This window comes from Camelus dromedarius, chromosome 18, assembly GCF_036321535.1.
Source record: "Camelus dromedarius isolate mCamDro1 chromosome 18, mCamDro1.pat, whole genome shotgun sequence".
In the NCBI taxonomy this organism is placed as follows: Eukaryota; Metazoa; Chordata; class Mammalia; order Artiodactyla; family Camelidae; genus Camelus; species Camelus dromedarius.
This window is the reverse complement of record NC_087453.1, coordinates 1,287,782-1,304,094: the sequence shown is the minus strand read 5'-3', so window position 1 is coordinate 1,304,094 and position 16,313 is coordinate 1,287,782. Positions and strand designations below refer to the sequence as shown.

Below are 16,313 nucleotides of genomic sequence, written 5' to 3'. Positions count from 1 at the left end.
GGGGGAGCTGGGGTGCGGGGGCTGGAGCTGTGCCCTCCGCCGCCTGGGCGGTCCCTTGAAGAGGGAACCCCCGGGCTCCTGGGAATGGCCGCCGTGCCACCTTACCTCTCTCATTGAAGAGGAGACCGCGGGTCTGAAGGGAGAAGGCACCTGCCACAGGCAGGTGGGGCCGGTGCTGGGCCTTCAGCCCCAGGTAGGGTCCTGCTCTTCCCAAAGCAGCAAACGACCTTGAGTCTGCGGGTTGCCAGGCCTCAGTTCGTCTGTCTTCTGTATCCAGGACCAACTTCACGCTCACGTGCTGCCTTCTGGAGCCCCCAGGAGCCCACCTGTGTTTTGTGGGCAGGGTCCTGCAGCCACCTCTGTGCCACTGGCCTGCTCTGTCCAGCGCTCTGCCGGCAGGTTTACTTCTCCCTTCAAGTGGGGACAGTGCTCGCGACCTCAGGGTATTGTCAGGACCGAGCTGCCTCAGCCAGGACAACCCCAGCGCCGGGTCTGTGGTGCGGCTGGAGGCCTGGCACTTGCCCTGTGGTTCGCTCCCGCAGCTCTGCATGGAACCACACATGGCACACACGTTTGTCTCATCTATGCAGGTGCTGGGGGTGCAGGTAGGGTGGGGCAGGCACAGCCCTGGCCTGCGGAGCTCCTGCCTGCCTGGAGGAGGCTGGCATGGACGTGCAGCAGGGAAGGGAGGCAGAGTGTCCGGGTGGCATCACCATCATTGACGAGGGCTCCAGGGGCTGGCCCTGCTGGCCAGCTGCTACGAGTGAGAGGACCCGGCCGGTGGCTGGGGGCTCACACACGGGTGGCTAGTAGTTAAGCTGATAAAAGGGACGATGGAGCAATGGAGGGGTGTCACCTGTTTGTGCCCCTCAGCCCTCAAACCATGCTGTCTGCTGCATGACAAGGGAGCCAGGCTGTGCAGACTCTTCCGCTGCCAGCTGGTGCTGTGTTGGGGGTGCTGCAGGGACAGGGGGGAGGGATGTGGTCCTCTTCCAGGTTCTGTGCCCTCTCGCCAGGCACTTGGAGACTTGGCTTCTTCACCACCCTGGGTGCCCACGAGCCAAACCTGGCCTACATGTCGGACGTGAATGGAGCACCCAGGTTTCATTTTATTTTATTTCAGAAAAATCAGAGCAACCTTTAACAATTGGAACTTTGCATACCCCCCTCCCCCTGGATTTCCCTCTTGGGAATTTAGTTTCTCTGACCTCTTGGGCCAGCAGGCAGACGGGCCACAGGGAGTGAGGCGGGGAGCAGTGGCTCTGTTTGTCAGGCCTGCACCCCCAGTTTGCCCAGCTACTGCCCGGTGTCCTGCCTTTGCCTCGGAAGGGCAGTTCTCAAACTTCACCCACAGGGAAATTGCCCCTGGAAGCTTCTTAAAACGCGGATTCCCAGGCCCACCCCAGGATCCTGATTCAGTGAGTCTGGAGTGTATCCAGGAACCTGTTTAAGCTCCTCCCACTGAGGTGCTCTGAGACCCACCCTCCTAAAGCAGAATATCCCCAAGTGCCAAGGGTGGAAGCTGCGCTGTGGTCATGCAGGGCTGACAAGTCAGGGGCAGGTGTGGGGCCAGGGGCTCAGAGCTGTTAGGGAGGAGGGGGCTCTCCGTGGAGGCTGCTGCGTGTTCTGGGTTCCATTCCCTGCAGCCCTCCCCGAGTGTGCTCTGGTCCCTGTAATGGTCTGCAAATGCGACTGGTTTGGGCCCTGCCCCTCAGAATGGGAGTGACCTCCCCACCTTTGGACGCACTTAAGAGCCTCTTGAGTCACCTGCCCAGGAAAGCAGAGACCTGGCGGACCCCCGACCCTGCCAGCTGCACACGCCCTCCTTCTTGACGCTTTATTCTGGCTCTCTGCGACCCCTCTCTGCAGAAGGCCCTGCACCCTCACTGTCCAGCGCCTGCCTGTGGGACTCCATGAGGGGGCGCCCGAGACTACCCCTCAGAGCTCCATGCCTGCCAGGGATGGGCGGCCAGGCACGCAGGGCACTGGGGGTCCGGGAAGCCAGCGGAGTGTGTGTTGGCCAGAGGAGTAGGGAGCTGCCTGGGAAGGGCTGCCTGTGCGCAGCAGGGGCGGGGGTGTGGCTGGAGCCTGAGCCGTCTGGGCTCCGCTCCCCCAGCACTGACCAAGTGAGCAGATGCTGGGGTAAGGGTGGGCAGCAGGGCCATTTATGAGATGGGTGGAGACGGAGAGCTTTGAAAGACCAGCCGAAGGCCACCCGCTTTGGGCTTCCCAACCCTTCTGGACGTGAGACAGGACCCAGTCTACTCCCCCACTGCTGGGCTGGTGGTGTGGGCTGTCCTGGCCACGGGCAGTGGGTGGGGAGCCCACCTGGGCAGGCTGTGGTGCCCCTGGATCTCTTCCCAGCTGCTGTTGCTGGGTGAGAGGCTGCCGTCCTCGGGATCCCTCGGGCTTCTGGCTCCCCTAGGTTCCTTCTTCCTCAGGACGGCTTCTTGGAGGCTATGGGAAGTGGACCGAGGTTAGGCAGGAGGCACGAGGGGCCCTTGTGTGTCCTCCTCTGCAGCAACACCGGGCTCTCACCCAGGCCCTCGTGGGAAGTTTCTGGGAACTCAAGAGCCCACGCTGGCAGTCAGCTTGTTCCTGAGAGCAATGGACCCTGCAGCAGGGTGGCCTGATTGGAGGGCACACCCTGGAAATTTGATGGGAGGGTGGACCCTCTCCCAGGTGTGTGAGCCTGGAATTGGTCTGGCCCTGGGGTCTCCCTTGCTGCCTTGCAGAGGTTCTGGGACATTCTGAATCAACCAAGCTCATGGGGAAACATGCTCAGAATCCCTGAGACACGGGCTGGGTGCCTCCACAGGCCTGCCCTCTGGGGCCACAAGAAAGGCTATCTGGTCCTTGAGACCCTCACAGGTGGGACCCGCTGAGATGCTGGGCCTCAGGCCTGTCTCTGATGAAGAACTAGCTCTGGCTCCGGGTCAGATGGGTCAGGATTCCATCTTGCCCAGCTTCAGGACCTTGGGCAAGTTACCTCACCTCTGAGCCTCAGTATCCCCAACTGTGGAACAGTGATAATTCATCCCTGGGCAGGGGCATCAGGACCAAAGGCAGTAATGACTGGACGCTGCCTCGAACCCCTACAAGATGCCAGGGTACTGCCCCTGGCGCTGAGCCGTGTGGCTTCCTGCCTGGCACAAGCGGGGCCCTGTTCTCACTGATCAGCACTGTGGGTGTTGGGGCATGCGGGTGCCTGCTGGGAGCCCCTGCCCCGGCGGACTTGACTCAGAGTGGAGGGTGGGGCGGACACCAGCTGCCCACCAGGTCAGCTTTCCTCAGTGTCCCCCAGGAAGTGCCATGAGATCACACGTGTGCTGGCCTCCTCCACCGCTTGCCCGCAAACACAGGCTGCGATCACCTTCCTGGCAACAATGGCGCATTGTGGCGGCCACAGCCCAGCCTGCGTCACGGGCCTATTGGACAAGCACTAGGGTAGCACCCAGTATTAACTCAGGCGTCCAGAGGCTCTCACGGGTGCCTGGAGGCCCGGCCGGAGCTACCGTTGTGGCCAGAGTAGGAAGTGGAAGGGCATCCCGATATCCTGGGCCGGGGCCCCTGGCTCCTGCTGGCCTGGCAGGAGCCCCCAGGCACCACCCTGGGTAAACGTGAGCAGCCCCCAGCCCCCTGGAGGGAACAAACGCGCCCACACCCAGAGGGCTGCACCCTCTGCTGCTACTTTGTTTTGAAAGTGGACAGGAGGGTCCAGGAGCCCCTGCGCACGCCCAAACTGGGCCTGAGGGGGGCAGGGGTTCGGGACCGCCAGGCCTGGTGGCTGCTTTTCCCCCGTGATGACAACGGCTGTCCTGAGCTTTATCCCGCTGAGATCGCACACCAGCCCTGGTATCGCTCTGCTTCTGGAGGGAAACAGGCTAGGGTAGAAGGGGCCAGCCCAGGGAGGAGGGAGTGCAGTCAGGGTTCTCCCCGGCCTGACCCTGGTCCTTCTCCTGGGCTGCCCTGGGAGAGGCTGCAGGGCTGGCTTCTGGGCTCCAAGTGGCCAGAAAGGTGGGCTGGGGGCACCGATGCTGCACTGGCCCACAGCCTGTTTCTGGCCCTGGGTACCTTTTCTCCACGGGTCTGGGTCCGGGTCTGAGTCCAAGGCCCGCTTCCTCTTCTGCTGCAGGCCACACGCATGCTCCTTGGCACAGAAGCACCTGTTCCCTGGTGTGCTCAATGTGGCCCCTGCCTCGGAGCTCAGGCCCTCCTGAGGGGGGTGGGGGTGTGGTCAGGGGAAGGACCCTCCCCCCAAGCCTGGGGCAGCCCTGTTGCCACAGCCCCGCCCCAGTGTGGGGCTGAGTACCCACCTCACTGTCCGAGGTGTTTGGCTCATCCAGCTGGTCCCTCTCCATCCGCTGTACCTCGGCTCTGCTGAGCTCTGCAGGACACAGGGCGTGGGTCAGGCCAGGCTGGTGGCCTGAAAGTCTAGGGGAAGCACAGGCCTCTCCAGCCTGCCTGCCTGCCTGGGACGAGTGGCAACGACTCTGCCGAAGAGGAGACTGAGGCCCAGAGGGATGGAGTAGCCTGCCCAGGCTCAAACCCAGGCCTAGTGTCTTCAGCACCAGGATGGAGATCCCACCAGCTGACTTGGTCGCTGGGTGACGGGGAACTCACTATCCACCCTGGATCCCTAATTGCTAGGATGCTGCCTCTCCAGTGCTTGTGGTCAGAGACATGCCCACCCTGGGCCTCAATTCTCTGTATGTGGGAGACACCAAGCCCTGGACCCAGGGTTTGGTTGGTCAGGCCCAGGAGGCTGAGCTGACACTGACCATGGCACCCCCCTCCCCTCTGTGGTACCACTTCCTGAGTTCTCAAGACCCTGGTACTCCTCCTTACCTGGGTGGCTGTCTCCATCAGACCTTTGAGGGCAGGAGAGCAGTTTTGGCCTCCCTCTGGCCTCATTTCCCGTTCCATTTGGAGAGGGCAGGCCTGGGGGCTGCTCTGGGAGAGGATGTGGGGGGTCCTGGGGAGAAGGACTTTTTTTAAGTGGCTTGAATTCCCTTGAGACAATTGCCCTCCCCTCCAACCCAGCCTCGGGCACAACCCGCAGGACCCTGACTGGGGCCGAAGCCAGAGGATCAGCCACCTCCTGTCTCATGTAATGCAGGCAGCCAGGCTCACTCATTGGGAACTGGTTTGCTGCGCGGAGGAAAGGGAGTGGCCTGGATGGAGGCTGGAGGGAGTCTGGATGCTCTGAGGTGGGGCATGTGGAGGCCCGGAATGGGCTTGGTCCCTCACCTTGGAAGTCGGGGGCACCCCCTCCTCTGGCTTTCTGGGCCCCTTGGTGCCGTTGCTGAGTCCCTGGGCTCCAGGCTGGGCAGGTGGCTCTGCTCCCTGGGGTGGCTCCAGACAGGGAGTGTGGGCAGTTGTGGGGCTGAGTGAGCCTGGCTGGCTGGCAGGCTGAAGGGCGCCGTCCCGGCCCCGGCCCCTCTCTGAGAGGTCCAGGGGCGTGTCTGGGACATGGTCCTGTGTGGCTGTGACCTCCTTGTCCCCAGGGCTGCCCGGGCCTGTGGTCTGCGGGTGCTGCCCTCTGGGCAGGGCTGCCCCAGCCGTCTCACCCTCAGGACCCTCGGAGTCAGAGCCTGCTGGCGGGGAGGGTGGCGTCTCCCCCGGCATGGGCGGGCCCCTCCGCCTGGCACCGCTGGGGCTCCCCCGTGCCCGCAGCTGCTGGGCGAGGAGCAGGCGCAGTGCGCCCTCCAGCCGCGGGTCTCGCATGCCCACCAGGGTGCCGGGCAGGCCCAGCAGGCCTGCAGGCTCCTCCCAGGCCTCCGCCTCCCCAGCCTTCAGGCCCGGGGGCAGGGGGCCACGGGGGGCTGTGGTGGGAGCCCGGGGGCTGCTGTTGGGGCTCCGGAGGTGCAGGGACAGGCGGCGGCTCAGGAGGCAGAGGCGGTCAGCCTGGAGGGGGCCCTGCAAGGACTCACGGGTCTGGGCGGAGGGCCGAGGGGCTTGTAGGAAGCTGCGGAGAGGAGAGGCCCAGGGGCCACAGTCAGCCCTCATCGGGCGGGGAAGACCAGGGCCCAGGGAGGCGAGGTGAGTGGCCCTAGTCACATACAGGTCGTGGGGAGGGGTGGGGTCCTGGGCTCCTGGCTATCGTGGGCCTGGCCAGAGCTGACCTGGGGCCTGGAGCTCTGAGGAGGGACCTGGACTCAGAGCCTCTCCCCCTTCTGGGCATCAGCTGCCCACCCAGTCACCTGGAGCACCTGCCTACCTGTGCACCTGCCACCAGCCCACACACTCTCCTCTCAGACACTGAGAAGGGTCTCAGACCAAAACAAAAGGCCTTGTGTGGGCCCTTCTGAGAGTGATTCCCGGGGTAAATCCCCATCTCCTCCCCCGACATCCCCCCACCCCTCACTGGCCATTCGGGGATGTCTATGTGGGAACTTTGCTCTGGGCAGGCTCCCTAGGAAAGCCAAGCTGAGGAAGAGTGGAGGCTCCTGGAGGGACGACTGGAGGGACTCCCTGGGCTGCCGGCCCCTTCCCGAAAGGTGGGACCAGTGTTGGAGACTAAGCAGCTGAGGCCGCCCCTGGTGGTGGTGGTGGTGGTGGGCGGGGCCTCACCTGTCCAGGGAGAGGCTGTGCCCGCAGGGTGGGCTGGGTGGGCTGCTCCTGGTCAGTGGCAGTGGGGGTGTCCCGTTGGTGGAGCCCTGGTCAACGGAGCAGGCCCGGGATCCCGGCCGCACCACGGCGATGGTCCCGTGCAGCTGGTTGGAGATGCGCTGGGGGCTCTGCACAGGGTGGACAGGTCAGCCTGGGTGGGGCTGGCTGCTGCCCTCTGCCCTTGCTCTCTGTGTGACCTTGGGCAAGTCACCCACCCGCTCTGAGCCTCGCCTCCACCCACGTCAAATGGAGCTCAGGGGTCCCTGCCTTACATGGAGGAGGCACATGCCACGTGGGGTGGTACGTGGGGCCTGGTACACAGCAGGGTGCCCAGAGGGGAGGAGTGGGCTCAGGGTCCCTCACCCTCACCATGTCCGGGGCCCGCGGCTCTGGCAGGTTGGCACCTGGAGAGATTTTGGCCACTGGAGACTCCCTGTACCCCACCGGCCTTTCTGTGAGGGGAGAAGCAGAGAGCAGGACACCAGGGAGGTGCTCAGAGGGGCCAGCTCAACCCCTGCCAGAGGGCTCCTTGGTCCTGGGGTGCCCAGCCTCCTGGCCTCCCCCGTCCCCCGTAGCACCCTCTTCCTGTGGACCCGCACCTGCGTGGTCGTCCTCTGTCTCCTCGTGGCTTCCCAGTGGCTTCTCAGCGACAGCCTTCCCGGCGCCCAGGGAGGGGAGCAGCAGGGGGGATGGGGGGTCTGAGGTGCCCTCCCTGAACAGGGGCTTGGGCCTGTCTCCAGAGGGAAGGCAAAGATGGAGCAGGTGAGGGAGGGCGGTGCCCCCACAGATGATCAGAGAGGCCAGGGCGCCCTCTGGGGGCCAAGCGGCTGGAGCGGGAGACCCAGGGGACCAGGAAAGAGCACCGTCATTGGCCCCCACTGTGGGGCCAAGAGGGGCCGATGTCCTGATGTCCCAGTGCAGCCCAAGTGACAGGGCTGCCGTGGGAGCTGGGCACCCAGCTCTGTCTCTAGGGTGTCCATTTAGTCGGGCACTGTCCCTGTGCACTAGAGAGGTCCCAAGTCCGCTCGGGGTGATGGCCTGTGGGGGTCTCCTCCCCAGCCCTGGGCGCAGGTCCTGCAGGGGCTCTGCCCCCTCCCGTCGTGCTGCGTGCCCAGTGCCCCGTGGACATGCCGGGTGCCTGCTGTGAGTGGGGTGTTGGAGACTGAGGGTGTCAGGCCCTGGCCCCCCACTCACCCTGGACCCCGCAGCTGCTTCACCTCCTCCTTCAAGGTGTCGTTTTCCTCCTGCAGCCGGGTCAGCTCATTGGCTGTGGGGAGGCACTGATTAGGAAGGACTGCGGGAGGGTAAGCAGGGTGGGGGGTCCTCACTGCACCTGGGGCCCCCTCCTTTCCTATCCTCAGCTGTGACTCCAGCACTGGGCTCAGGGCCTGGCATACAGCAGGTGCCCCATAGATGCTTGCTGCCTGAGTGGGTGCGTGGTTGGATGTTAAGTAAACAGAACCAGCCTGAAGGATGTGGAAAGTGACAGGGAACCCCTTGTCTCTGGGAGCCCCCCTACCAAGGGAAAGGGGCTCGTCCTCATTGGCAGGACCGGTGGGACCTCAGGGCTCTGTGGGACCCTCCTCATCACAGGAAGTGGGGAGCTGAGGCCCTGAGAAGCAGGGATGCCCTGGCTTGGGTGACTGATGAGCAGAGGGCACGTGGGGCCAGCGGGGGGCTTGGCACCGTTTGTCTGTGAGTTGGGGTGGGGATGTCCTCCTGACGCGCGGGCTAGGATCGCCTCCTCCCCTTTCCTGGAGACCCCTGTCTAGCTGAGCAGGCCCTGGGGGTCACTGGCCCCTGCAGGAGAGGACGCCCAGGGGCGGGGCTCACTGAGGAGGAAGACGTGCTGCAGGTTCTGGAGGAGGGAGTTCTCGAACTCCTGCTGCTTCTTCCTGGCCAGCTCCTGGGTGACCATGCAGCGGTCGCACAGGCCAGCCCGCAGCCTGCAGGGGCGAGTGGGCAAGAGGCTGTTAGGAGGAGGGAGACTGAGGCCCACAGAGGGGCTGGGACCCTCACCGCCCTGCTCCCAGGACATGCCCTGCCTTCCCCAGGCGCTGGTCCTTGGAAGCCCTGCCCCATCCCCTACCCCGCGGGCTAAGCATGCCACATGCTCTTGAGTTTGGGAAGGAACCTTAAAAGTGCAATTGGCTCAATCTGAGAAGTCCCGCGGCGGAGCCTGCCTGGAGTAGTTCCCCCCAGAGCCTCTCAAACTCAGGCTCCCTCCTCAGAGTGACTTCTCCCTGTCCTCGTTGTCCCTCCAGCCCCCGCAACCCCCATGAGCAAGGCCGTTGGCTGCCCCGGCCCGACCTGTTCTCCAGCACCCGCAGGTTCTCCTTCAGGGCCTTCTGCTGCTCCCTGAGCTGATGGTTCTTGGCGCAGAGCTCCTCCACCCTCTGGGCGTCCCTGTGGGGGGACGACCCGAGGACGGGGTTCTGCTCTGCCTGGGGAGCCCCATGCTGCCCTTGCCCCTCCAGCCTCTCCCACCGCCACAGGCGTTGGTCCTGGGTTGGGCCCCAGTGCAGGACCTCCTTGAGAAGTGAGGCCTTACAAGGGCAATGCTTAACCCAGCACGGAATTCGGGGGCACCTTGGGGACTCTGTCTCATCCACGTGACACTTGCAGAGCTAAAAAACGACTGCAGCCTCGTCTGTGAAACAGGGACATGAGATGGACCATGCCCTGCGGGTCTCCAGGACGCTTGAGGAACGTTCCTAGTGATAATTATTGGTACTGGAGGTTCCCTGTGTGGACGAGGCTCCCCCAGCCCCCGGAGGGCCCCTGCTCACTCTGGTGGGTTTGGAGGTTCCAGTCCCGCCTCCACCAGCTACTAGAGGCACAACCTTGGACCAGTGACTCTCCACCACCCCTGCCCCGAACCTCAGTTTCCCCTTCTGCATCGGGATGTTCGCCGTGCTGGCGCCCTGGGGCTGTGAGGGGCAGTGAGTGCTGGGTTGTCTCCCCATCTCCCTTCTCCCCTGGTTCCCTCTGGGCCAGGGCCCCGTCCTCACTCACCGGCACCTCTCTGAGTTCAGCTCCAGAAGCTTGTTCTGCAGGCCTGGAGGACCAAGGAAAGGGCCAGGGGGTCAGGCCCAGCCATGCTGCCCTCCCTGGGGTCTCTGGCTCTGGTGTCTGTCTGGAGACTGGGAGGAACCCTGATGCTGGCAGTGACCAGTTACCTGGCCAGGTCCTGAGAGGGGTGTTTCTGGGGGGTGCCTCCAGGGTTGAAATAAAATGGGCCCTTGGGGAGACCCCAGCAGACCCCTTCCTTCCCACCTCACTGTGTCTGCTGTGGCCCTAGGCTAGCCCAAGCAGGCCCCACCCCTCTGGGTCTCTGGGGAGGTGACCCAGGTCCTTTGGGCCTTCAGGGGTGTGTTTGAGAGCTCCCAGAAAATTCTGGCTGCGGCACTGGCGCGAGGGGGCTGGGGTGGCTGCAGCCCTGTTGCTGGTGGGGGATTGGACAGACGTGCAGGACGGGGCAGACCTCAGCCTGGGTGTCCTGCAGGGAAGCAGAGGGATTGCAACTTAACCCCCCGGAACGCTCCAGACAGGCCTCCAGAGCCATGAGAGCCCGCTTCTGCGAGTGGGCCACTTCCCTTCTGGGGGACGCGGAGGCCCATACCCCGCGGTAGGGCCCGTCTTGGCCCGAGCTTCTCAGCTCTCTGCAGCTGGGCTGGCTTAGTTTTGCCCTGACGCGAGCTGACTGTTCGGGGACCACCCCTCCAGGGCCACACCCGGGGGTGCTGGTCTGAGGCCGGGCGCCTGGCCACTTTGCAGCTCTGGGCTCTGGGCCAGGACTCCCCCCCTGGCCTGGAAGGCAAGGTCCCCAGGTTTGGCCAGAAAGAATTGGAGGCAAGGTGCAGGAGCCCCCGGCCAGGTCTGAGCCTCAGCCTGCTGTCTGGGAGCCACTGTCCGGGTGCGGGCTCGCCGTGCCCCCACGGCGCTCACCCATGACCTCATTCTCGTGGATGTCTTTCAGCCTGTTTAGTGACTCCGTGAAGCTCTCCATGGCTCCCCACAGCCCTGGCCCGGGCCCCTCTGTGCTCAAGCTTCAGGGACGGCCGCTCAGCCTCTACTGCCCCTCTGCTTCCAGCCTGTGGAGCAGGAAGAGGGGAGATGGTCACATGGGCTCGGGAAGGGCCTGTGAGTGCAGGGGCCACTGCCCAGAGAGCAGGTGAGTGCTGTCCCGTCCTGTGGGCCACCCCCTGCCACCCCACTGGGTCATGTCCACACCTGAGGAGGCACGTAGAGGGGTGGGACATTCTCACTGAATCTCAACCCCTAATCCAGTCCTCACCACAAGGCAGACGCCTAAAGCCCCAGCTCCAGCTTGGTGCCTGGCCACAGCAGGATGTGCTGCATGTCGATGGGGCTGCGGACTGGACGACCAGGCCCACCCACAGCCGGCGGGTCTGCCGGCCACAGCACGTCGCCCAGCAGAAACCACTCAGTGGGGCATGGGTGCCCGCAGCAGCGTGATGACCCTGTGGGGCCGGCCAGGTGCTTCCCCTCCATGAGCTGGTGACCGTGGGCTCTGCGCTGGCGGAAGCCCACCCAGCCACCCCTCGTGGCCTGGGCCCTTTTTCCTGTCTGTTCCACTTCCATGAGGTTTTTGCTAAAACTCAGGGGTGCAGGGTTGAGAGCCCAGGCTGGGAGCTGGACAAACCTTGCCTGCTGTGTGACCGCGGCGCGCTCTGGCCCAGCTGAACTGCCCTTTCCCCCGAGTGCACGTGCCCTGCACATGGTGCATGTGCGCTGCATGTGTGTTGGGTGCTGAGGCCCCTGGCGCCTTCTCCCTGTGCCCGTCTCGCATCTGAGTGACTGTGGATGTTGATTCTGACACTGGCCTGCATTTCTTGAGGCTGTACCAGCCCCACTCCCCTGTCCCATGCCCACCCCAGGGACTGCCTGCCCCTACCCCAGCCCTGCTGTACGAGGAAGGGGACCCGTGCTCTGGGTGTCAGTTTAGCTCCCAAGTCCCACAAAGAACAGAGAGGGTCCCACCCTGGCCCCCATGGGTCCAAGGCCCATTGTCTTCCCCTTTGGGTCTCACTTCCAGGACAGGGTGAGGCGGCCCCCTGGTCCCCCCTTGTTTGCCTCCCAAGGAGCTCTGGGATGTGCTGGACCCTGCAAATGAGCAGCTGGGCTCCTGGAACCCCATGCTGATCGGTCAGCAGCAACTGCCTTCTACGTAAGCCCAGAATCTCACCCTTCCCTCCTTCACTGTGTCTGGCCAGGGCCAAGCCACCACTGGATGGTGGCCTGGGCCACTGCAATGGCCTCCCTGCCTCCACCTTGCCCCCCAGGATGCACTCTGCACAAGCCCTGGAAACCTCTGCTCAAAGCTCTTTGTGGTCCCACTGTCCCTGGCCATGCCAGAGCCCTCCCCAAGGCACACAGGAGACAGAGTGTGGTCTCAGTTGCATTTCAAAGTTTGCCCTGAAGACCGGCACAGGAGGGCTCGCAGCAACAGCCCCCAAGCTGGACACCCTTAAGTGTCTCCTGGCGCACATCCTGCGGTGGAACGATGACACTGCCCGTGGGTGACACTGCACAGGGGGAGTCAGAACCAAAAGCCAACTGCCTGCAGGATTCACGCATGGAGCACAACCACTCTGGGCTCTCGGATGTACGGTTGGTGGGCGCCCTGAGGGGTAGGCCGGGGGGCATCTCTAACTGAAGGGAGCAGCCCCAAGTGGAGCCAGGGGCCAGGGAGCAAGGCTCTGGAGCTGCCCGAGGGGAGACTTGACAGTGGAGGCCGGCTCTCAGCCTGGCCTTTGAACCCCGGGTCAGGTGTCAGAGCATTGGAGAAGCTTCAACTTTCAGATGCGAGGCTGGGCCCAGCTGGAGGACAGAGCACAGTCCTGTGTCCCGCGGTGGCCGTGGGGCCCGGCTGAGCAGGGCCAACGGGTGTGCTGGAGGAAGGAAGGTGGGGCTCCTCAAACTCATTTTAGACCCGCCTGGCCTCCAGGGCACTCCTGTGCGATGGCTGGGGGATGGGGGTGCCTGCTTGCCAGCCCCATGTCAGGGCGGGGGTGTGGTGAGGGCTCTGGGAATGAGGGAAGCTTGGGAGGGTCTCCATCGCAAGGCTGGGGGGCCAGAGCTCACCTAATGAGGGATGCCCTTGGAGGTTAGGGGACAAGATGCTGAATTCTGGAGGCTGGGGCCGACCAGGGCTCCAACGGGGTGGACGTGATAATCCCGGCCCTGCCTCCGGAGCCCTTCTGACTCCGACCACACTGCACGGAGCCCACTTTCCAGCTGGGGAAATTGAGGCCCAGAGATCAACTCGCGCTCCTCGGCCGTCCAGTGGGAAGTGGGAGTGAGTTGGGGTTTGAGCTGACTCCAAGATGGAGGCTGCTGCACCCCCGCCCGGTGAGGGCCAGGGACATGCTCCCCCGCCGCCCTGCTGCGCCGCCCTGCTGGTCTTCATCTTGCACCAGGGCTCCTGGGAGGTAAGGCTGGGAGCAGGGCCTCTGTGCTTGAGGCCCCTGGCAGGCCGGGGGAGGGTGGCCAGGGCAGGGCTGAGCAGCTGCTCCTGAAATTCCACCCAGACCCGCCTGACAGGCAGCCCTTCCCCGCCAGGGCCTGTGCCTGCCCGGGGCCACGGGCTGGGCCAGCGCCCGAGAGGGGCCTGAGGGAGGCCGGCCTCATCCCTGAGGATACCACTGAGGGTTTGGGGGGGTTGGTGGGGCCCAGGACACCCTCCTCTGTCCCCCATGCCTTATGCTCCTCTCTCTGTCCTAAACCGCCCAAAGGCCCCGCCTGGCTGTTCCTTTCAGGCCTCTGCACACTGAGCAGATGTGCTGGTGGCTGGGGACAGAGCTGGAATGAATGCATCCTGCTGGGAGGACCAGGGCCATCTAGCCTCTCGGGAACGGTGCCATGGGGATGGTGTGACTTCCCTGGGCGGGCAGGTGACAGAAGTGCATTTGGCCGAGGCAGAGTGGACAGAATCAGTCTCCTGGGGCAGCCTCCAGTCCCAGCCTCCACCCTTGGAGTGTGCGGAGGGTCCCAGGAAGCGGTGGGAGACGGAGGGAGCCAGATCCCCACCTGAGGCAGAGCCTGCAAGCTCTCGTGCTTCGGGGAGGAACGTGGTGGCCATGGGTGGGAAGAACCCAGGCTGTGAAAGTGCATACGGCCTCCTGCTGGGGGTCAGCGGGCCAGCTCCCCTGCAGACCTGCTCTGTGTTTGCCGGGTGTGCTGGGGCTGCGTTGAGGGGCTGGGGGCTCAGGGGTTTCAAGGCAGGTGGACTCTCCCCCAGGGCTGGGCGCTTCCAGGCACGGACACCAGGGCCAGGGGGAGGCTGTGGTGATGCTGGGATGAGGGTGGGGGTCTGGGCTGCTGCCTCTGGACCTGGGGGGCCTGCACACAGGAGAAGGTGGCCTGAGTCACCTGCTGGGGTGGGGGGCGGGCAGAGGCCTGAGCTCTGCTCCTTTGGGCCCCCAGATCGGCCCAGGGGTACTCTGGCCTTTTCTCTCTATGCCCAGGCTGGAAGGTCTCTACTGGGGCTGAGACCCCTGGAAGGAGCAGGTGGGAGGGAAGGGCAGGTGGGTCAGACATGCCAATGACTCTGCCCGTCTGCCACTCACACTGGGCACAGGGTCAGCCTGGGCGGAGGGTCCCGTCCTGCCTTCACCCTCAGCTTGTCTTGGACAAGTGCCCTACCTCTCTGAGCCAGTCTCCTCAGCTAAGGAGTACTGTCCCCTTGTATCAGGTTGTCGTGAGCCTCCTACTGAGCAACGTGCGTCCAGGTGACCTATGTTCTAGTGACACAGGTCTAGGCAAGGCGTGTCCAGGCAACACGCACTCAGCTCTGAGCCCGGCGAGTGGCAGCCAACTTCAGATGCAGACCCTGCAGCCCCCGCCTGCTGCCCCCCCAGCACCTCCCTCACAGGCATCCCCTAGGAGGCTAGCAGTGCTGCGCTCCAGAGACCCTCCTCTTGGACAAGTCCAAGTCCCATTGCCACAGAGGCCCTTCGCAGGAGGATAGGAACGCCCTGCACCCCAAGGTCAGGGCAGAGGCTCAGGCTCCAACAGCACTGGCACACCTCCCTCTCCAAGTGGCCACGGCAGCCCCCATGTTACAGATGAGGGATCTGAGGCTCAGAGTGACGGCACCTGTCCACGGTGCGGTCTCCTAGTGACTTCCTGGGTCAGTTTAGGTGGCAGGTCCCATCCAGAGAGGGACTGCCAGGACAATTTCTATCATGTTGACTCATGACGCATGTGCACACACGTGTGACGCCCACACTCACCCATGCAGACACAACGGTATCCTAACACCATCCTAACACACGTGAGTGCACATCCCCACAGAGACGCCGCGCACGGGGCTGCCACCCTCAGCCACCTCCCCCAACGTGCACATAGCTCAGCAGGGGCGCGGGGAAAGCTGTACACGCCTGTGTGCATGCACACATGCACAGAGGAACAAGGCGGGTGCGCGCTCGCTCAGTTCCACAGGCTGAGGTGTCGCTTGGTGGCTCAAGTAACAGCGGTCCCTGCAACCTGACTCCTTAGGGATGGGCCGGGCCCCCACCCCTGCCCTGTGCCCTCCGGGCCTTCACTGGCTACCTCCCTGAGGCCTGGCAGGGTAGGGGGAAGGCTGAGCAGGACCCGGGTCTCCCAGGAGCCATCTGTCACTGCCTCCCCAGGGACACCGAGTCGAGGGCAGCTGAGTGTTCCATGGGGCTCAGCACTGAGCTGTGGCCAGCTGCACTACGTACAACCCCTCCCTCCCATGGCTGCACCCCCTTTGCCCCGTGAGGATCTAGGCAGGGGGGCAGGATGAAGTGTCTGGCCACCAGCCCCTTCCTGGTGCCCCCAGACCCTCCCTAGACCATGGGGACTTCCTGGCACAGCTGTGCCAGACTCAGCCTCAGCTCTGTACAAGCCCCTCAGCCCAAGAAGCCCCCACTCGGCCCCCTGGACCAGATGCCCCAGAGCAGGTGGCTGTGCCCCCGTGCCAGCCCCGCCACCAGCCCCGCCTCCTACCCAGCTAACAGGGGCTGTGCCTCCTGCCTCCACCTGCGCTGCGAGCACCCCCACGAGGACCCCAGCTCCCACCCTCCCCTCCACCCTGACTGCTGCAGCTGCTGGCCCGGCCAGCGGTCCCCCAGGTACTCACGTGGCCCCTGGTCCTCATCGACCTCCGGGGACCTCCGCTGGATCCGGAAGGCTCCCGCCTGAGAGATAGAAGCCAGCCCTGTGAACTTGCTTGGGAACAAGACATAATTTTGGCCAAACCCGCTTGACAGGTTTTCGATTCCCCGACCAAGAGCAGAAAGGAGGCAGAGAGTGCCCAAAGCCACCCGACGGGTTCTGCCATTGCACAGAAAGTGGCAAAACGGGTCGGGTCTGAGCCCTCATAGAGATGGGGTTGTTTCCCTGTAATTACCCTGTGCCTCTGGCCGGAGCAGCCAGTTAACAAGGAGAATCCAGGCTCAGACATGGACATGAGGGGCAGGGCAGTGGGGGCGCGTGGGGTGGGCAGGAGGGGGCGCGTTCACTGGTCTGGTCGCCACTCTAGGGCAGAGGAGGGCGGCAGGGCTCCTCGGCCTGGGGTGTGGCCTCCTGCCTCTCACCCTGGCTCACTGCAGGCTGACCGTTCTGGCCTCAGTTTCCTTGTCTGCAAATTGGGGATAATGAGCACAGGCTTGTCCCCATCAGAGCTCAGGAGAGGAAAATCCAGAAGTGAG

General features: G+C 64.2%; 1 protein-coding gene across 1 annotated transcript; it reads right to left on the bottom strand.

The window, feature by feature from the left end:
• Nucleotides 1-1,008: 1,008 nt before the first annotated feature.
• RBBP8NL (RBBP8 N-terminal like) lies at nt 1,009-15,910 on the bottom strand. The gene is made up of 14 exons (XM_031433499.2): nt 15,743-15,910; nt 10,561-10,706; nt 9,628-9,670; nt 8,923-9,018; nt 8,446-8,558; nt 7,807-7,879; nt 7,212-7,342; nt 6,982-7,064; nt 6,574-6,740; nt 5,251-5,968; nt 4,849-4,975; nt 4,317-4,387; nt 4,075-4,216; nt 1,009-2,457 (listed from the first exon to the last, which is right to left on the bottom strand). The coding sequence occupies exons 2-14, from the start codon at nt 10,619-10,621 to the stop codon at nt 2,438-2,440; spliced, it is 1,845 nt and encodes a 614-aa protein (XP_031289359.2). The 5' UTR covers nt 10,622-10,706; nt 15,743-15,910; the 3' UTR covers nt 1,009-2,437.
• Nucleotides 15,911-16,313: the final 403 nt, after the last annotated feature.